General features: G+C 45.9%; 3 protein-coding genes and 1 non-coding gene across 5 annotated transcripts; 1 reads left to right on the top strand and 3 right to left on the bottom strand.

The window, feature by feature from the left end:
* Window positions 1-729: 729 nt before the first annotated feature.
* LOC139830656 (uncharacterized) lies at window positions 730-3843 on the bottom strand. Of its 2 annotated transcripts, XM_071819201.1 has the most exons (5): window positions 3540-3843; window positions 2787-2888; window positions 1457-1713; window positions 1189-1276; window positions 730-994 (listed from the first exon to the last, which is right to left on the bottom strand). In XM_071819201.1, exons 3-4 carry the CDS (start codon window positions 1704-1706, stop codon window positions 1242-1244), a joined length of 285 nt encoding a protein of 94 aa, XP_071675302.1. In that variant the 5' UTR covers window positions 1707-1713; window positions 2787-2888; window positions 3540-3843; the 3' UTR covers window positions 730-994; window positions 1189-1241. The 2 variants fall into 2 exon arrangements, with proteins under 2 accessions (XP_071675302.1, XP_071675301.1); XM_071819200.1 differs by lacking the exon at window positions 3540-3843 and having other exon boundaries at window positions 2787-3179.
* Window positions 3844-10015: 6172 nt separating this feature from the next.
* On the top strand, window positions 10016-11115 carry LOC127295524 (quinone-oxidoreductase QR2). The gene is made up of 2 exons (XM_051325488.2): window positions 10016-10254; window positions 10342-11115. Exons 1-2 carry the CDS (start codon window positions 10232-10234, stop codon window positions 10931-10933), a joined length of 615 nt encoding a protein of 204 aa, XP_051181448.1. The 5' UTR covers window positions 10016-10231; the 3' UTR covers window positions 10934-11115.
* Window positions 11116-13575: 2460 nt separating this feature from the next.
* Window positions 13576-13648, bottom strand: TRNAE-CUC (transfer RNA glutamic acid (anticodon CUC)). Its single transcript has one exon. It is a non-coding gene; the product is annotated as a tRNA-Glu (tRNA).
* Window positions 13649-13826: 178 nt separating this feature from the next.
* LOC127295519 (uncharacterized) lies at window positions 13827-21178 on the bottom strand. The gene is made up of 3 exons (XM_051325482.1): window positions 18205-21178; window positions 16666-16737; window positions 13827-14338 (listed from the first exon to the last, which is right to left on the bottom strand). Exon 1 carries the CDS (start codon window positions 21176-21178, stop codon window positions 18389-18391), a length of 2790 nt encoding a protein of 929 aa, XP_051181442.1. The 3' UTR covers window positions 13827-14338; window positions 16666-16737; window positions 18205-18388.
* Window positions 21179-21188: the final 10 nt, after the last annotated feature.

Below are 21188 nucleotides of genomic sequence, written 5' to 3'. Positions count from 1 at the left end.
CAAAACTTGACCAAACCTGTAGAAAAATTATCATGAACAATGATATTATATTGATATTATTTAAAAATATATTTTATGTATCTAACGGTGTTGATTTTGAATTGTGCATAAAAATGATTTTTCTAAAGACTTGATCAAATTTAATGTTGTTTTTTTTAAAAAAAAAGTCTTGTTTATTAAAACTGAGGTAGTACCTGATAAACTAGGAAGTAGGAACCTCGTTACTCAACCATGACCCCCATGCGTGGGATTGGTGTATCGAAAGCCAAAGCCTGTTGGTGGATATCTTCGTTCGCAATGTCTGAAGAATCTTCTATTCGTGATGGAGACGACCGCTATGGCACTATGTGTGTGTTCGGAAGGTTTGTTCGCACCGATACTTCTGTTCAACCATTTGTGCTTAACATACGTCCACTAGATCTTTTATGTAAACAATTTCAGGAAGGAGCAGGGGAATTGAAGCCCTAAGCTGAAAGCAGCTAAGCTTGCCGTTGGGTAGGGTTCGGATGTACCCAAACCTCCACACCCATATTTCTCCATACCCATTAGTATTAACCATGCCGAAACAAATTTGGGTAATACCCAGCGGGCATGGGTGACCCAATAGATTACCGGAACATGTAGCATTTTGTCATCGTCGATGGCTTGTGGTCAGCATTGGAGACCACAGACTCAGATATACATTAATCATCAATCACAATACAATATTTTGATCACAACATGCAACTATGGACAGAAAAGTTTCAGATAATTATTACCAGTGCCGATCATCAATCACAATACAATATTTTGATCACAACATGCAACTATGGACATAAAAGTTTCAGATAATTGTTACCAGTGGCAATCCTAACAAAATGACCACTAGAGATCATTGGAAAACATAGTTCAGTGGCTTTAGTCAGCAAGTCGAAAGATAGTCTGGAACAGCAGACTTCATTATGCTTATTTCCGTAATTCAGCTTAAGCAGCAGAAGTGAAGCAGAGTCACTACCAATGTTGAGAAAATCGCTTATCGGGTTCAACTCGGTCGGCTGACGATTAGCGATTAATAGGCAAATCGGACGATTAATCGGGCGATAAATGAGTTAATCGGACGATAAATGAATTTATCGGCTAATCGATGACCACTGAATAGGGATTAATCGGGCGATTAATCGTTGAATCGGACGATTTTTTGAACAGTGGTCACTACAAATGTTTGGACAAAAAAGATTGTTACCAATCAAAGTGCATGAACATCATTTGCCCATCTCCCAGACAACGCCACCATCCTCTGCATGCATCAATTAACAAAAGTAAGAAGATGTAGAAAATAGACAATCGATGAAGCAAAACATGCATAATGCATCACTGATTTCCGTGGTATAGTCCAACATCTCAAATATCCTGATAGAGTAGTTTTCTTGAAGTAAGTGGTTTATCCAGGCTTCTGCCATGAAATGCAAGATTGTACCTTTGATCTTTTTTTTAATCCAAACCTCAACCAACATCCCTGCACCAACTCCAGCAACACAAATAGCACCATAGATAGCCAATGCAGAAGGCAAAGATCGTCGAGGCAGAAAGTAACACTCGGGGACTTGTCTGATTTTCTTCGGAAGACGCTTCTTGACAACCGGCTGACTTGACTCAGTAGTCACTGCAGCACTCACTGTCTTCCAGTCCGCATTCTTCAGCATATCTTTTGAGTCTTCGCTGCCCATCCTGAAACTGCCCATGCATAAATGTTAATCAGAACGATCTCCATACAACATCTTAAAGACAGTCAGAAATAGCCGTTGTACTTCAAATAACACGCTGCTAGTCCTAGATTCATGGAGAATATAAACAATGGAACAGAAAGTCATGTGCCACCCCCCCCCCCCCCCCCAAGCAGACATTGATACGCTTAGGGCATGTCCAATGCACTGCCCTAGAGGTGCTGCCTCACACCTTTAGCAAGGTTCGGGTGGTCCAAAGTAGGTTCGGATGAGGAGGCAGCCTCCTCTTCAGGAAGTGGGATCTTTAGCCTTAAAAGCATGCTTTTTGGAGAGAGAAGGAGATACATAGTGTCATATTTGTGGGGTCGCTCCTCTCTTTTTTCTTACTAAAATTGTTTTCTTACTAAAGTTGTAGCTTCCATTGGAGAGATAAAATTCAACATGTTGCTTCTGACAACTTTTTTACATGGAGCAACTAGTTGTGTATGCCACCATTGCTCATGCCCTTAGCTAACTCACAGGTACAGTGGCAGTTCAGAGTTGGATTACATTCTAAGTTGCATAGGACAGGGATGCAAATATGGGGATACGACATTTCCTAGAAACACCAACTCAGAGATACGGCAGGTATACATTTCTTTTGAGAAAAAACACAATGTGTCCTCCAAACAATCAGCATTGCTAACATTCTCCACTCTACCACACCCAACTTACAAAGATGAGAGGTAATTACTTGTTTTCTTCTTCTACTACTACCATTGAAATATTTTGCTCAAGGACACCCTCAAAAACATGGTTTAGAAAAGCATTTGTATTGTGTATCCACTCCTAAGAATGCCTTCCACTATCATTTCACCCATTATACATCCAACTAGCTTTCCAAAGGCATGATTTAGTTTAATACTTAAATCTTAAATAAAAAGAAATTGCTGCAAATACAACATTATATAGTCTAAATCACTCCACAAACTAAAATGGAAGGCCACCCATCAAACAGCACATTAATTCCACCTTCACACATTATACAAATAAACAAGGCAGCAATCAACATTTATTCCACAAAGAGGAGAAAATGATACTTACTTGCTTCCAAAGTATGAACCCTTTTCTTCTATGTTGCTTCAACACCAAGATCAGGACAAAATTACTTCAGCCACTCAGCAGCCAGCACTTGCCAGTTTGCAGCTACGCTCAAGTTCAACATGCAAGAACAGAAAAAATAAATAACAGAGAACCTAACATGTATTTGAGGACAAAAGCTAATGGGTTCCCACAGGTAAAACTAAGACAGCAACCCTGAAAATCCATTCAGGAAGATGGATAACATGTTCTAACTTTGTGTTTATAAAGAGCGTGTAGAGTAACAATGAAGTACCAGGTTTGGTAAACTAAACCTGACAATAGAAAATCTGTACAGTTCTAAATATCAACAATAAGATCATAATTTAAGCAGTAGTGGAACTATTTATCAAATAGGCACAACAGCTGTATCTAGGGTGGCATAAAAAAAAGTGTAGAAAATGAAGCTACATATTTATCACATAAGCCCATGCTTGCTCCCAGCGCAGAGCCATGACATGCATGTCCCAGAAATAAACACTTCCATGGATTCTATCACATTGGTGCCACAGCTAGAATCATACATCGAAAGGACAACAGACTGCTAAATGATATCCATTTAAGTCAAGAGCAATTGTATAGTTGGGCATTGGGAAACAGGGGTAGGCAGGAGAACCGCCAGTGATGTGGGAACCGAAGAAACACTACAACCATCCCTAAACACGGCCAATGCCTACCTAAAATCAAATCAAAATTCGAGATTATTGCTGGACATACCTGCCACTACCAAAACCAGAGAAAACCTCTTAGGTCTTGGAGAGAACGTGGGGGAACGACGCTGTGTAGATCCGGTGGCCGTCAAATCAACACGGAGTGAAGCGGTCCCCAAGAGATAGCTCCGTCCAATCCGCAGGGTGGCCGTCGAATCAGCAGGGGGCGTCGTCGTCAGCACGGGCGGCGCGGCACCGTCACCATGGTTCGAACGGCACGGGCCTTGTCTTGCAGAGCGCTGTGAGGGAGGAAGGCGGGCACGACGGGGCGGAGGGGCGGGGGCACGGCGGGGCGTCGCGCGGGCAGTGGCGGTGGCGTCGCGCAGGGAGGGCAACAGGGGAGAGGAAGAAATTAGAGCAAGGTTTTAGCTCACCTGTTTTTTTTTTTCAGGACATGAAATTTAGGGCACATGTGTGCTTCGGCCATACTGAGAATGTATCCTATGCATCCATCCATTTGGTGAAACCTATGCACCCAGCGTATAAATTACATGAAAAAAGTTGTAGAAAAAATCTGAGAATAATTTAGCACGTAGATACGATATATATCTGCAATGCTACGAAAGAAAACTTGATCGAAACTTAGACAGATCTTGAAAAAAAATAACAAATTTAGCTCTTGTGATATTAATGGGCTGAATTCACAGGCCAGCTAGAAATAAGTATTGTTTAAACATGATTTGTCTTTTTAGTTCGTCATATGTATCTGGATCTTGAAATCGAAATTTTGTGGCATTGTAGATCTATGATGTATCTACATTCATAAACATATTTTTTACGGTATATTTGCATGTATTTTGTAGGTTGGTGCAGAGGTTTCACCAAATAGATGGGTGCATAGGATGCGTCCTCCGGCCATCCCATAAAAATCCTTATTTTTATCATGAAATTTTATCTTTTTCACATAGCCCAACAACAAGTTAATTTTTTATGGAAAGACTTTATACGCAGGTAGTATGTGAAGATGTACACGTGACTTTTTTGATAATTCAAAATGTATAAAAAATACGTTTCAAAATAAAGAAAGCATATGCACCAAGGACTCAAAACGTCACTCCTCCCACTAGCACATTTAAACGTTAAATTCTTGACACATTTGAAATATAGAAAATTTGATGCATTCAAACAACGACCATCCTACATAGTTTGACACTTTCAAACTTATCCTAGGTCTAAACAAAATCCTACTCATTAGAACTATAAACGAGGGCCTCCCAATCAGCACCGCCCTAGAATTTAGAGGGAATCAAGAAGGATTCCACCATTCAGAGGGTATTCAAACTTATCTAAGGTGGAAGATATGTCCTTCGGCATTGTATGGACTATTCGGAGGGCACAAGAAAGATTCTACCATCATTCTTGAGGTCGTAGCCGATCATGAGACATGAACATGGCATGTTTTTTTTAGATGCTCGGTTCTTGTAATGACATCAATGATCTCGAGTGTTCACCTCTTTTTACGAAGCTTTGCAATGGTGAGTCACCACCATAGGTGACGTTTCAAGCAAACACCTGCACCTACAACACGGGCTTCTACCTTGTATAGGGAATTTTTCTGAAGTGACCCACATTTATGAAGCTAATTCAATCCTCTCAGGGTAAGAAAGAACTCCAGTTCCGCGTAATGCTCAAGTGGCGGCTAGAAAATATGTGGGGCGAACATTTGGGATTTTGCAAGCCTAATTTCTAATTGAAGATGACCGGCTAGGTTTTGGGATTAATATATCCATTGGTACATCACGAATGATATCATGATCATTGAGAATGAGTGTGCAACAAAGATGAGGTGTCTGGTATCTATGACTTGATGAGTCAACAACTGTGATCGTGTAGAGGTGGAGATCAGGTCGAGCGCTTTATTCAGGCGTATGATCAATTCGAGATTTAGATATGTATGATGATCATCAAAAGGATCTCATCGAGAAGTGATGGAGGTGGAATGGTGAACAAAACCACTAGGTTTATCACCATGTCATGTTGTTGTATGTGATGAACTCTATGTTATTTGTGTGTTGATTCTTGTGCTACTTGATGAACTATTTGTATTGTGATGTAAGAAAATGGATGTTGCACACACACGGATAGGCGTGGGTGTGTTCTGAACCGTCAATTTATTTCTCAAGATTCCCGCTCGATGTGGTAGCAGGAAAAAATAGCGCTCTCTCTCTCTCTCACTTTTATCCGAATCTCAAAGCAAAACGGATAGTGACGAAAACACTGACACCCATGCGTGTAAGTACAAAAGTTTTTCCGGTGATGTAATAATTAAGAACTATTTGTTTTCTGTTTCTTAGATTTTTGAGATGAAGTTTCATATTATATGTTTCATATAAGCATGCAATAGTGGATGAGGTTGTGTAGCGGCCTTGCCCTATTTTACATCACCTTGTGTGGCACACGTGCCCTATTTTACATCATCTAGAAAAAAAACTGCACATGTGATGCAAAACCCACTTTGTAGTGATATATAATTTTTATATTACCTGTTTTTGTTGCCCTATAGTACACCAATTGAGATTAGAGATACTCTTAGAGGAAAAATAAGGGTGGTACCATACAAAACTAACTTTTGCATCACCTCATGCAATTTTTTTTTTGGCTCCAATACGTGCCCCATAGCTATATGGTGATGCAAAAGAAAAAAAAAATCCCGACAGCGACATGTCGCTCAGCCATCACTCTAGAAACATTCCCGCCTCCTCTCTCGTAGCCGCACCGTCATTGATTCCTCGTTTTTCCGCCCCAGTCCCACCAAATAGCCACTAGATCCGCCACTGCAGTGTGTCCCGCCCCTATGTACCTCGCAGAAGCGTGGCGAATCACGATCAAATCGTGCCGCTCCACCACCCAAGAGATCACAGGTTTTCAGTGATGTTCGGTTAGGACAATCCGGCCGCTACGCAGCTGAGATTATGGTTGACGACCAATGTTGGTGGCTCGGCACCTTCGCATCATCTAGGCTCCTCGCGGCACATAGAGTTCGGTCAGCCGTGATCGGAGCTAAATTTTGCCAAGGTGGACAACCGGGGTGGAGGCAGAGCCCCCTCCCCCCCCCCCCCCCCACCCCCGCCGGAGGTCCAGATGGTCACCCGCGAACATGAGAGGCAAATTTGTCAGGCCTTTGGGCTCACGAGTCCGACGAGGCGGCCATGGCGAGGTTCTGCCGTGAGCACCCAGAGCTTGTGAAGGGGGGGGGGGGGAGTTGGAGTTCAACACTGCGAGGCACACACGAAGAAGAAAGTTGCGAAGTCGGAGGCTAGGCCCTCCACCGTCATCATCTCGTCTGACTCTGAGTTGGACTCTGACTTCTGGAATGAGCTCGGGGCCTCCGACAAGGTAGTGCCGAAATACACGGAGTAGGGTGTGTAGTGCCGAAATACTCGAAGTAGGGTGTGTAGTGTGTCGGAGTCAAGCTAGTGTTTGTCGTATTATGAGGTGTCGGAGTCGATGTATCGTCTGAGCATTTAGCATTTATCGAAGTGTTCAAATGGAAGTTTGAAGTGTTGAACCAAAATTTGAAATGTCCTATTTTACACCATCTAGTATGACAAAAACAAATTTAGTGCCATAAAAGTTAAAAATAGTTGTCTATAATTTTGTTTAGCCTGCCCTATTTTGGATTGTTAGAGATGCTCTTACAGTGATTAGGTAGGAGTAGAAGTACTTTGTTGGTCAGATCGGGGAGTTGGGCCGCCGGCGGAAAGCTAGGACAGTCACGTATGAGTTGATTATCCGTATACGTCGTGCAAGCGTCATGCTGAAGTTGATATACATCATAATTATAGTACCCCTTTCATTTTTTTTCTTTCATAATTCCTAAGAGCATCTCCACTCGTTGGCTCTCTCCACGCCCTAATCCGGACGAAACAACCGCCGGATTGGACGAAATTAAGTCGTGGGGAGTACCATATTTCCAGTCGTCCACCCGGAGTTCGGCGGACATAGTTTAAATTCAAACAAAGCACCCTCCCGCGCTACAAGTACGGCCAGTTGATCGGCAAAAGGAGCAAAATGATCAGCCACAGATCGGCGATCGGAGGGAAATTACACGGAGACAGGCTCGTCGGCAGTCCCGGCCGGCACGGCGGTGTCCGACGGACCAGTTTCCTCACACGCCGTGGCCAAAGCGGCTGCGGCGGCCGACGAGGAAGCAGCGGCAGTGGACGTCGAAGCAGCCACAGTCGACGAGGTAGATGGTGAGGAAGCCGAGGTAGGAGCCTGCGGAGACGACGAAGGACTGGCCGGAGTGGCTCGGAGGATGTCGCTGCGGTGGCCCTGGTACCAATTCCTCGTCTCCTCGTCCATCAGTTCCATGTCGCCGCCGCCCATCAGGAACGCCAAGTCTGTGTTCCTCTTCTTCGCCGCCGCCGTCGTCTTCAGCAGGGCGATCCGGACGCCTTGGTTGGCGAGCATCTCCCGCCACCTGCCGTCGAACTTGTCGTTCCTCCCGTCGGCGTGCGACCTCAAGTCGGCCCAGCACTTGTCGATCGACGCCTGCATCCTGTCGGCGGGATTGTCCGTCCTTTTGAGCTCTTTGAGCTTCTTCTGGCCGAGTTCAGGGCGCCCTTCCGCCGCGCAAGCCGCCGGAGCGTCGGGGTTGTACTGCTCGGTCTTGCTCTTCGAGAGGGTCGTGCGAGTTTCCTTCCACTTCTCGCAGTTCTCGAGGCGGGCGTAGACGTTGAGGAACTTGAACTGCAGGCCGGTGTCGTCCATGTACATGTCCAAAGCTCGGCGCAGCTGGGGAAAAAAGAGCACGGCGATACGGGTCAGCTAACGACGATGTACTTCGGTGATGCAGGGTCGACGGAGCATACCTTTTGCTCCAAGTCCTGGCCGCTGATCGGCCGTTTGTCGACCTCCTCCTGTATGCCGTGCCATTTGTTGCACGCCGTCTGCATGATCCCCCAATGGGTGGCCATTGCCTTGTCTTCCCGGTACACGTTCATGTTTGTCTTATTGAAGTAGGGATCGCCGAGTTTGCGTTCCTCGTACGCCTGCCTCACTCGAAGCCAGTATGTGTCGAACGACTGGTTGGCCCCGATTATGCCGTTCGTGGACACGGTCATCCAAGCTTCGGCGAGGCACTCCTCTTCCTTCGGCGTCCATTTGATACGCGGTTCGGCAGGCGGCGAGTCCTTCTTCCTCTTCTTCTTCCCCTTCGACAGGTTGGCGGCGGCTTGTGTTGGCTCTTCTTCTTCCTCGTCTTCTTCTTCGACGGCTTGGCTTCCGTCGGCAACATCCTCCCGATGCTCGTTGCGCGCCGCCACAGCTGCCATCGCCCTCGCCTCCTCTTGCGTGAAGAATCCCGGGCACGCAGCGGCGGCGGCCATGAAGAACCCCGGGCTCGCAGCGGCGTCCATGGAGCCGGAGGTGATCATCTCGTGGATCTCCTCTTCGTTCGGCGCCGCCGTCGCACCGAACGGGAGCGGCCCTCGTCGCAGGGCCGGCGAGGTGCCCTCGAACTGGCCGCCGCCGCCGACGTCAAGCTCGGGCGGCGACGGCGTGGACCTGGATGGTTGGACGTAGGCGCCCTCTTGGAACACGGCAGTCGGCGACGGCGAGTACAGCGAAGGGGAGAAGGACGACGGGGAACTGGTTGTACCTTGCGTCGGCCATTGGCCGGGGAACATGCCGCCGCCGCCGCCGCTCATGGCCATGCTGATCATCCTCGCTTGTTCGTCCTGGGCCGCCGCCGCCCTCTTGGCGGCGGCTCTTTTCACCCTCTCCGCCCTGCCGCTTGTTTCCACCTCGCGCCGTTTCTCGTCCGCCGCCCACTCGGCGTTCGACATGCCCGGAGGCTTCGTCTTCTTCGCCCGTATCTTCCTCGCCGGCGCCTTCGGCGGCATTGTGGTGGACGAGAAGACGAGGAGGAGAGTGGTGGTGGACGAGAAGACGCCGCCGGGAACTGGAGCTGGAAGACGAGGAGAATGGCCAAATTCGGCGGGAGAGAATGGGGATATGCAAGCAAATTGGAGGGAATGGGGATATGCAAGCAAATTGGAGGGAAAATCGACAGGATTTGGTTTTCCAGTCGCCGACTACGCGGGTCCACACGACGTTTCGCTCCAAAATCTTTCGTCCGGAGTCCCCGAGCGCGCCCCGGGGGACCGGGGAGGGGGTGGGCTCGCCGGATGGATGAAGGGCCAAATCCGGACGAAAACGAGGAACCGGGTGCGCGACTGGGCCGATTTACGCCGTCCGGATGTAAAAAAGGCTCACCGGGGGCCTGTTCGGGGGACGAGTGGAGATGCTCTAAGAGATGATTCTTCCTTTCATTATACTTCTTCAAGCAGCTTCCGTCATCATCACCTAATCCCCTTGCTGGATTCCTGTTGCTTTTTTCTTAGAATATTGGCAGGAGGAAGAGGGCGTGCTTGCGTCAGTAGCGACGCCATGAACACGCACGCAACTCGACCAGCTAATACTTGCGCTTTTGTTCCTCTCAACAAAAAAAAAAAAAATACATGGGCTGTGTCCAGGTTCTTTCTTCAGCGGCCAGACTCATTCTCGACTAGCAGCCCTGTTCTTTCCACGACGTCGGAAGGATCATCAATAACTTAGCAGTATAGATGTACTGCTACTTAGCAGTCCTTAAATTTTCTCTATAAATACCAGCTCCCCTCCGTCTTCTTCCATCACCAGCCATACCGCGACAACGAGAGTAGAAACAGAGATCAAGGAGAAGAGAACTCTGCAGCAATGGCGACCAAGATCTACATCGTGTAATGCTCTGCCTCTGCTCAATCTTCTTCTTCTCCCAGCCAGCACACTGATCTCATCTCTGCAATTTCTGTTCGTTCTTTCTGCAGGTACTACTCGACCTGGGGACACGTCGCGACGCTGGCGGAGGAGATGAAGAAGGGCGCGAACTCCGTCCCTGGCGTGGAGGTCACCATCTGGCGTGTCCCGGAGACGCTGCCGGAGGAGGTGCTGGGCAAGATGCACGCTGCACCGGCGCGCGAGGACCACCCCGTCATCACGGCGCGGCAGCTGGCCGAGGCCGACGGCATCCTGTTCGGCTTCCCGACGCGGTTCGGCATGATGGCGGCGCAGATGAAGGCCTTCTTCGACACCACCGGCGGCCTCTGGCAGTCCGGCGCCCTCGCCGGCAAGCCCGCGGGCGTCTTCTTCGCAACCGGCACGCAGGGCGGCGGCCAGGAGACCACGGCGCTCACGGCCGTGACGCAGCTGACGCACCACGGCATGCTGTTCGTGCCGGTCGGGTACACGCACGGCGCCGGCATGTTCGCCATGGACGAGGTCAAGGGCGGGAGCCCGTACGGTGCCGGCACCTTCGCTGGCGCCGATGGCAGCAGGGTGCCCAGCGATGCCGAGCTCGCCTTGGCGGCGCACCAGGGCAAGTACTTCGCCGGCATCGCCAAGAAGCTCAAGGTCGTCTGAAGTCTGATCGCCAGTCGCCCCATCATATTGTTATCAATTACACAGTTATAATGCACCATCGAGTGCAAAGATTACTTCGCACATCATATCCAGTGGAGCAGGGTTTACACAATTCTATAGCTACTACATTTAATTTCTTGTTTGAAATAATAATAGTAATAATAATCCTCCGTGCGTTCGTACCCTCTCCGTCCAATGAAACTGTCTCAACTTTGTCGAAACTTGGATGTATCTAAAGGCGAAACTCCTAGTAGGGCTAGGTCTACCTTGATTTTTGGCAAATACATTCGTGTATTTTCTGAACAATTTGAGTGGCCGTGTGTCGAAAACAGACTTCCTATAAGAAAATTATGATTGTTTTAGTGAACGCTGCACAAAACCAACTTCAAACTAAAATTAGGACTAGATACCAAGAACATAACCTATTTTTTTAGATTCAATGTAAAATTGCTTATCTTAGATTTATCATGGATCTTACTATATACTACAAGATAACCTTAAGTTATTCATGATTCATACATGGAGAACTGGAAAATGTAGAGATTTCTTGATATGTAAAAGATACTTCCGATGATATTATCACCTCTGAGTTGCTTTTAATGTGGCGATGACAACAATTAGAACTTTTCGATGACAAAGATCATCAACACCGAGGTGCGTGTCGAGCGAGAGATATTTAAAAGTCTTGATTGATAGAATTATAGGAGATTTTCATAAAAATGGGTCAAATCTTACCTTCGAGTTGACATTATTGGTATATTTTTATGTTTTACTCATAACCAAGGAAAAAAATAGCGCGCTATAACAAAATAGCGTGGGTCTAAAAATACGCTATTAGCATGTTATAGCGTGCTATTAACGCGAATAGCGTAGCGCCGAAATAGCGTAGCGTCGGCTCTCCAGATATGCTATAGCGTGCTATTAGCGTTGGAATAGCGCGCTATTTTTTTCCATGCTCATAACCAAATACATTTTTGGTTTTATTGTACCAAGTGATTGCATTAGTATCATATATATAACATTGATGTTTCAAGGATTATTTTGATTTTTGCATCATTTTTTACAGTTCCCCCTACCTTAAATTATTTTTATACTTGGTTACTGCATTTATCTAGATGCTAAATAGTGTCTATGTCTTTGATTGAAAAATTCTTAAGTCTCAGTCATTTCTAGCAGAAAAGTGCAATTGCACTTTTTTAACAGAAAAGTGCAACTCAAGTACTTTTCTATAAGTGACTTAGACTTAAAAAAATCTCAGTTGACTGAGACATAGCAAACCTGAATTAAATTTGGATAAAGTTGGAAGTATTTGTGCTGGAACCTTGATCTGGTGTCTCAACTACCTGGCATAGTCCGCTTGACGCAATCGTGAGGTGTGTCTGATCCGTGCTGATGGCGACACCGCCGTCTGGGTGCGTCAATTCGAATTGGAACACAATGACGTTAAACGTCCGTGGATCACATATCTCATTTGGCCTCCTGTTGAGCGGAGCCCTAGTTTTCATGACCACTCATGTTGAGACCAATCATGGTTCATGAAACTGTTCCCTTGGCCGGTAATTTGGACAATGTCTCATGCCCAGTAATTTGGATAATGTCTCATGCCCAGTTGGCGAAGTAACCCCATTAAGAGCATCTCTAACAGAGCCCGTAAATCCCGCTGGAACTGAACTTTTCCGGCGGATTTACGGGTTCGGGTCGAAAGTGGCGCAGAACAGAGACTGAACTCGCTGTCCGGCCTAAAAAACTTTTTCAAGGGCCCGAAAAATTTCACACTTGACCCCTACTAATACAGACTGTAGGACGGTTTACAGGCCTAAAACTGAACAGATTTCTCCAGCGCCGCCATCCGTACAACCGCCTCCAGCCGCCGATTTCTAGCTGCTTTGCTAAAATTATGCATCCGGTCAAACATCCTGTCAGCCCGCTCCAATTCCAACCATGTCTATACAATTTTCAGCGAATCTTGCTACCTAGGTGGTGTTCTTGTCGAGGAGATCGACGGAGCAACGAAATTCGCAGGCGTGTAGGTCGCGCAAGGCCAAGCAACCGCTCGATTCGCTGCAACTCGCTGCAACGGCGCGTGAAACGGCGGCTGAGGCAGCTAGCAGGTGCCCGTGGCTCTGCGCATGGACGAGCTAGCACATGTGCGTGCCTGTGCGCGTGTATGAGCTGCTTATTAGCAGATTTGCTGATTGCGCGTGGGCACGGCCAGCTGCTTGTGATTCGCCGCTTATGCCAGTACTAGCTGTTGATGCTTTGCTACTTCGGCGGCGGCCGCGCCGGAGATCTAGGCAGCGGGGCAGATAGTTCTCGTGAAGAAGATGACTACTTTCCGAATATTCCGTTTTTCAGTTTTAGTTTACAGGTTTGTTCTGCGCCAGCCGTTTTGCGATCCGTAAACACGTTTTCGGAAGACTGAACTCGAGTTTTTTGGTTTGCACTTTTACAGGCTCTGCTAGAGATGCTCTAACCATCCTGACCAGCACCACGGTCTCATGCCCTCATCGCGCATGTAAATGTCAGCTTTGTAAAGAAAACATCCCGACGAGCAAATGTTAAAACACCCTAAAAAAATTCAAAAGAAAGTGAAACAAAGAACCGATAAAGAAAAAAGATACATAGCGAGCTGTTGCAAAAAATTCCGTCGCCGGGACTTGAACCCGGGTCTCTCGGGTGAGAGCCGAGTATCCTAACCACCTAGACTACGACGGATGTTATGATCAGATGTCATTAGTCATCCTAATGACCATTGCCAGGACAACTGAAAGCATTTGCTGTTCCGATAGCTCTTTCTGCCAACGAACAATTTTATACCAGTTCGCTGTCAAACATGAACGTGCGAAAGAATCCATATACACACACGCCACATGAAGTTCATGTATACTCGCGGATTCACATTTTTTTTTAGAGAAAAAGGGGCATGCCCCCGGTTCCAATATATTGAAACCAGAAATCCCAGTTTTACAGCATTCAGAAGTTTAAACCTTACACACCAAACTCCTCGCAGGAAACCTACTTATTACAACACCAGACAACACACGAGAGAGCCAACAACTTACAACTAACCATCAGAAGAAAACAGGCAAAGTCACTGACGACCCATGACCTGAAAACATGCTCCATCCCCCACCAGGACCAGATCGTTTGCGTCCAGAGTTCTTGCCAAATCTTCCGCAGTCATTAGCATTGGGCCCAAGCCTCTCGAATTGTTCCTGTCACAAACCTCCAGAGTAGTTCTTGCCTTCTTCTGTGGAATCACCCAGGATCCGGCCACAATATCATTGGTGGCAATCTGGCCACTCCTTCCAACCTGTTCATCAAGCCTATCAGCCCTTCTTTTTCCTCTTCCTTCAGCAGAATCTTCCATTGAGCACAATTGTTTAGCAAGCGTCTCCACAAAGCCTGCATGCCAAACCATTGTACCCGATTGAAAACATGGTCATTTCTGGTAATCCAGATAGTCCTCAAAACAGCAGCAAAAATCAGATTGCATTTTTTATTTTTCTTTCTATCGACCCACAGAGCAGCAACAACATGTATATTTGAGATATTCAAATTTAAACCCAGGGCATCCAAAACCCCTTTCCACATGTTAGCAGCAACAACACATTCAAAAAACAGATGTTGACATGACTCTAGTTCATCGCAAAACACACAAGTCAGATCATCAACACTTTGTCTTTTGACCAGGTTATCTCTAGTGAGAAGCTTATTATGGGAAAGCAACCAAAGAAAGAAATGAATTTTCGGGGGCACTTTGATTTTCCAAACACAGTGTATATCAATAGTTTGAATCCCTCCAAAGTTAACCACAGCATATAAGGACTTAACACTATAGACCCCATTTGCTGCCCATTTCCAAATCAAACAATCTTTAGAATCATTTAAACAGAGAGTTTGTGCAATTTGCTGAATCTCCAGCCATTGCAACATAAGATTGTGGTCAAAACACCTTCTAAAAGTCATTTTCAGAGAAATACCATCCCAAAGATCAGCAATAGTTTTATTTTGCTCATTAAGCAGGAAATACACTTCCCAGAATTGAATGGCTAGAGAGCAAGATCCAAACCAGTGGTCTTCCCAGAACTTAATAGTTCTACCATTACCAACTTTCCACATATAACCCATCTTAGCAGCCTTGGCAGCCCATAACACCCCTTTCCAAAAAGGAGAGGCCCCATGATCAGAACAAGAGAAAATATTAGGGTTATTCACATTATATTTGCTATCTACTATCTGTTTCCAAATTTTGTTATCATCCAAGTGGTATCTTTTAATCCAGGAAGCTAGGAGGCAAATATTCATCTCTGATAAGTCAGGGATACCCAAGCCTCCATACTCCTTCTTTCTAGTGACCAAACCCCAATTAGCTAAATGGTACTTATGGTGCCCCTCATAATTATCCCACAGACAGTGAGCCATCTGAGAATTAATCAGAGTAATAGCCCATTTGGGGAATTTAATCACACTAAGCAGATAAATTGGAATACTGGCCAACACACTTCTAACCAGCTCTAGTTTGGCAGCATGATTAAGAAGTTTGCCTCTCCAGCCAGCAGCTTTTTTAATAATTTTATCAACAACAGGTTGAATATCCTCTTTTTTAAGCTTACAGTAATGCAGAGGGACCCCTAAATACTGCAAGGGAAACTCACCCAACTTGCAACTCAAAGTTTGAGCAAAAAGTTGTGCATCACCATCAAGCACATTAATAGGAACTAGATCACACTTATGAAAATTGATCCTCATCCCAGACATATGTTCAAAACAGGCTAAAATCCACTTTAGATTAATGGCAGAAGACAAACTTTTTTCAAGGAAAAGTAAAGTATCATCAGCATATTGCATACTGATGATACCCCCCCTCCCCATGCCTTGCATAAGCCCAGCTATCCTTCCACCAGAAGCAGCTTTATACAGAATTTTAGTAAAAACATCAGCCATAAAGTTGAAAAGAATAGGTGATATAGGATCACCTTGTCTAACACCCCTGCTAGTAAGGAAGAAATTGCTATTGCAATCATTAATCCTAACACCAACAGAACCATTATGTAGCAGACCCTCAATAATCCTCATCCACTTGGGGCTAAAACCCCTCAGCCTCATAACTCTTAGCAGAAAATCTCTATCAACCCTATCATAAGCCTTTTCATAGTCAAGTTTAAAAATAAAACCATTATTTCCACTATGGACAGCATCATGAATAACTTCATGGGCAGAAACCACACTCTCAAGAATAAATCTTCCCTTAATAAAAGCAGTCTGATTAGGAGAAATGAGTTTCTCACTCACCACACCTAATCTATTAGTAGCACATTTAGAGAAAATTTTGAAACTACAGTTAGTCAAAGCAATAGGTCTAAATTTCTGTATAGTTACAGCATCAACTTCCTTAGGAATCAAAGTCAACAGAGAGAAATTTAGCCTAAAAAGGTCAAGATTTCCCTCATTCCAATCCTTAACCATATCCATGAAATCAGCTCTAATGAGCTCCCAAAAATGTTGACAAAATAAGAAAGAGAAACCATCAGGGTCAGGAGCACCTTCAGCATAAGAGCCAAAAATAGCATCCTTTATCTCTTTCTCAGAAAAAGGTGCATCAAGCATATCATTATGATTCTGTGACACCATATCATCTGGATCCCAGAAATCATCTACTATATTAACATCAAGACAAGGCTCTTTACAAAACAAAGTCTTATAATACTTAACAGCAATATCCAACATACCTTTGTTGTCATCCACCATACCCTCATCGCCTTGCAATTGACAGATTTGTTTCTTCCTTCTTCTCTGATTGGCTACAGAATGAAAATATGAAGTGTTACGATCACCTTCCAAGATATACCTTTCCCTGGATCTCTGTCTAGCTTTAATTTCCTCATTACTCCAAATTTTAGTGAGCTCAACAGAAATATCTTTCATCCTTTTCTTAGAGACAGGAGAAAGACACTGAGTTTCAGCAATAATATCAAGCAGATCATATTCATCAACTAGCTTTTGTTTATTCTTCCTTTGAGCAGATTCAATATTAGCAGCCCAACCTTTTAAACCTTTCCTAGTATTCCTAATTTTAAAATTCCATCTGTCAATAGGTTTATTGAGATGACAAGGGGCTTGCCAAAATTTGGCAACCACCTGATCAAACCCCTCAATGTTAAGCCACCACTTCTCAAATCTAAATTGCTTAATAATAGGAACTTTCAAAGCCCCAGTGTCCACAACCAAAGGAGTATGATCACTCCCAACTCTAGCTTTTGAAGATAAGCTACTAGCAGGGAAGAGAGCATCCCAGAAGTAGTCACAAAGACTCTATCAAGTAAAGCCATAACCAGATTATCTTGATTATTAGCCCAAGAAAATTGCCTGCTAGGATTTTTAATTTCCATCAAATTAAATTTATTAACCCAATCATTAAAGAGATTGGCCCAGTGTTGGTTGATGTTTCCAGTGCTTTTCTCACACCTTTCTCTAATGAGATTGAAATCACCCCCAACCAGGGTAGGACCATTCCAACAAGCCATAATGTTATGCAATTCATTGATAAAGTCTAATTTGTGTTCCTCATAAGCAGATCCATACACAGCAATCACTCTCCAAATGACACTGTCTTTTTTTGTTTTAATAAGAACAGAGACACAAAAAGAAAGAATTTCCCATTTAATAACATCAAACAAATCAATGTTAACACCAACAAGGATCCCTCCAGCAGTCTTCACAGCAGGCAACCAATTCCAGGTAAACTTCTCTCCTGGATCTAATTGCTTAAGCTGTATGCTAGAAAAGTCCTCCTTCTTAGTTTCAGAAAAACAAATAATATCAGGACATGTCTCTCTAATGAGGTCATGCACTCTAGTTAGCTTATCAGGTCTATTTAGACCTCTAGTATTCCATATTAGAGCTACTACCATTTTTAAAAATCAATTTTCTTCTACCCTTTTTCTTACTGTGGACTAATGTCCAAGGTTCATCTTCATCAGGTACATCACTAATGTGATCCTCCTGATCAGAAACAACCTCATTCTCATCATCAAAACCAACCCTCAGCTCTTCCACAGATAAACTAATGTCATTTGGGAGGAAACTCTCAGGATTGGAATTATGGAAATTTATAAGCCTATTGGTTTCAACTTTTTTAATTTCATTAATAACAGAATCAACCTCTAGACTTTTGTGACCCAGGCTAATGCCAGCATTTTTTGCAGTGTCATATAAAGTTGCATTGTCAAGAGCAGCAAAAGAATTTGAGAAGCCATGTATTCTATTACCTTTAGGAATCTCCAAATTTTTAGCCTTCTTCAAATCTTGAGCTTTTTCTATGGCAGATTTACCATCCCTTGTAATCCTGGAGCTCATCCTTGTAGCTTGAACAGGTCCCCAGGTCTTCTTCTCTTTCCAAGCCATCGAAGCCACCACAGGAGCAGGATTGTTGAGCACCAAACCATCTTCCTTCTAGATCTCAGCATCAGCTTCCTCCTCACTCTCATCATCAAAATGCTGGAGCAGATTCTTCCCAACATTTTCCTCAACTTCCCTTAAGATTAAAGCATTACTGACTTGCACAACTGGTTCTTTCCCAAGGACTTTTTCCAGCACAGACATCTCCAGCTTCTGGTGGGCAGCAGAAAGTAATTCATTCCTCCCACCAAGAGGCATAGAAGATTCTGTCTCCATCTTATTATTAGCTCCACTTTGCTTATCCTTGTCCAAGCTCTTGAAGTCATCTCCAATTTCATCATCATCATTCACTGTGTCACCCTTATTGCCCAGACCAGGATCTTCATCATCATCTTCATCCACATCAATAGCTTCTCCTTCACTCTCTACCACAAAGTTGACCAGGTAAAAACACTGCTCCATCTCAAACAGCTTGTTGGTTGGGATCTTGGTCTTGTCTCTTACAGCCACCTTGACCCTGACCTCTTCATAAAAACTTCTGAATATGCCTTGCCAATCAATATTAACAAGCACACCCAGAGATGTTGAGACTTGGCAGATAGTTTTCCAGGTCAACCATTTGGCAGGTATACCATATATCTTGATCCAAATTTCCTGAAACTCCTCAAAAGGCTCAGCTTCCCCCTCCCAATTCTCAAAGTAGATCACCACCCCATCTTTTTTTAGATTGATGGAAGGGTATTCCACCAAATCCTTTATCCTTTTGCTAGGTGGAAATCTCACTAAGAACTTCTTGGGGCCAATCTGTCTTATCTGCCAGAACCAATTTGCCTTCCACATATCAATGAAACACTTCTCAAGGTCACCAGCTGATATTTCACCTTCCTTGACCACCACCACACCAACATTGTCCATATTTAGCCATTGCACAGCTTCTGGACCCTCCACTTCCACATGGAAGAAACCCAGCCCTGGATTTGCACTCCCCCAATATTGAGCAGTAGGAAGAAGAGAGTACCACATAAGGCAATTGTCCATATGGTGCCCAGTCTTGCTGCAGATGAAGCACCTCTTGATCCTAGTGCACAGGCCCACATAGTGTCCCAACTCTCCATAATTGTAGCAAGTTACAGACTTGAATTTTGGATCCAGAATAGGCCCAGGACCACCCATCACAGATAGTTGCAGATTATTACCTCCTTTATCTCCAGTCTGTCTTGACCCATCAGAAACAGCATTCTTCTGAATCTTCTTCTTGCTCTTCCCAGCACCAGAGCCTTGTGATTGCTGCAAAGGAACCATACTGGCACTACTCCCCTGACTGTTTGATTGCGGGAGGTTTTGTGGAATCCCTTGCGGAACCATCAACATAGGATTGAAACCAGGTTGAGGGATTTGCTGGCTGCCGAAAAACTGAGGCCACTGATTCATCGGCATGTTCCACATGTGTGGCTGAAGCATCGGGAACATACCTTGCCCAGCCCCCATTTGTTGCATCATCTGTGGAGGAAATTCTGACTTGACCACCACAGGTTCTTTGACAGCACCCGCAGAGGGAACAGCCGATGATGTCGCCGCCGCTGCTGTGGGTGCACGCCCACCACCAGACCCACGACCAGTCCCACCACCGAATCTGCCCGCACCGCGACCACCCCCTGCCATTGAAACCACCTCGACGAAAGATCTCTTCCCCTCGGCAGCACCCCAGAGATCAGAGAACTTGATAACTGTTGCTCTAGGTAGAAATCCACGGCCAGCCGGATAGCAATCAGCAGGTGTGAAGGATCTATCCCGAACTAATTCTCTCCTGACCCAGACCAAGGTCGGGGCACTAGGCGTAGACCTAGATCCGACCAGGAGATTGTTGGCCGACACAGCCGGCGCATCCACAGATTTATAACTAGATGAAGACGTACTTCCAAAAGACGCCAACCCTGAGGAAACATGGACGGACCGATTTCGCCTGGAAGGGTCCAAACGACGACCACCAATTGCATCCACCAGCGAGACACTGCGCAACGGGCCCCGCCTCTGTTCAAACCATCCAAATTTCCCCACCCTCTCCGGCGAACAGTACCTCGTCGGAGAAGGATTTTCGCTCCTGATCTTCTCCCTACGTCGCCAATCATCAGCCGAGCCTCTACAACCCGCAGCGATAGCAGGCCTCGAGACTCCACCCCGCGTCAGCACCGGGGACGACCTCACCGGCGAGATCTGGAACGAGGTCTTCACGGCTTCCAATTTTCCAGCTCCTCCAGCCCTTGCTCCGCCAATTGACGCCGCGGGTCTTCGGGATCCATCGACTTGACCATCGCCAGCGCCGCGGCCACCTGCTCCTCGAGCCCCTGCCCAGAGATTTGCGGCCTCCATCCCTTTTCCATCTGCTCCACCGCCCACTCCGAACCGAGGCTGATCTGAAGGATTAAGAGCTTCCGCCCCAGAATCGCCATCCTTCGCCCCTCCACCCTCTTCGCTTCCTCTTCCGCCTTCTTCGCTGCCTCCTCCCGCCGCCTTCTCTCCTCTCCCCACCGCAACTCCTCGGCGAACGACGGGAAACCCGCAGTCCACTTCGAGCTGGACATCTTCCTTCGCCGTGCGTACCGGAGAGTACCAGCACCGACGAGCGCACAGGGTAGAGATGGGGGAGGCGGCAGGGCTGATGGTGGTGGCGAAGGTGGTGGTGGTGGCGGCGGTGATGGTGGTGGTGGTGGTGGTGGACGGGCTCGGTCGCCGTGGAGTCGCCAGGTCGCCAGCGAGAGAGCGAGAGTCCTCCACCGCGGATTCACATTTTCCACTCAAAGGCTCTTTTTCGATCGAAGAAGCACCCAGCCTCCATTTTTTCATTCATCATTCA

Source organism: Lolium perenne, chromosome 4 (assembly GCF_019359855.2).
Source record: "Lolium perenne isolate Kyuss_39 chromosome 4, Kyuss_2.0, whole genome shotgun sequence".
Taxonomy (NCBI): Eukaryota; Viridiplantae; Streptophyta; class Magnoliopsida; order Poales; family Poaceae; genus Lolium; species Lolium perenne.
The sequence above is the reverse complement of the archived record's forward strand: the minus strand, read 5'-3'. Positions and strand labels throughout refer to the sequence as shown.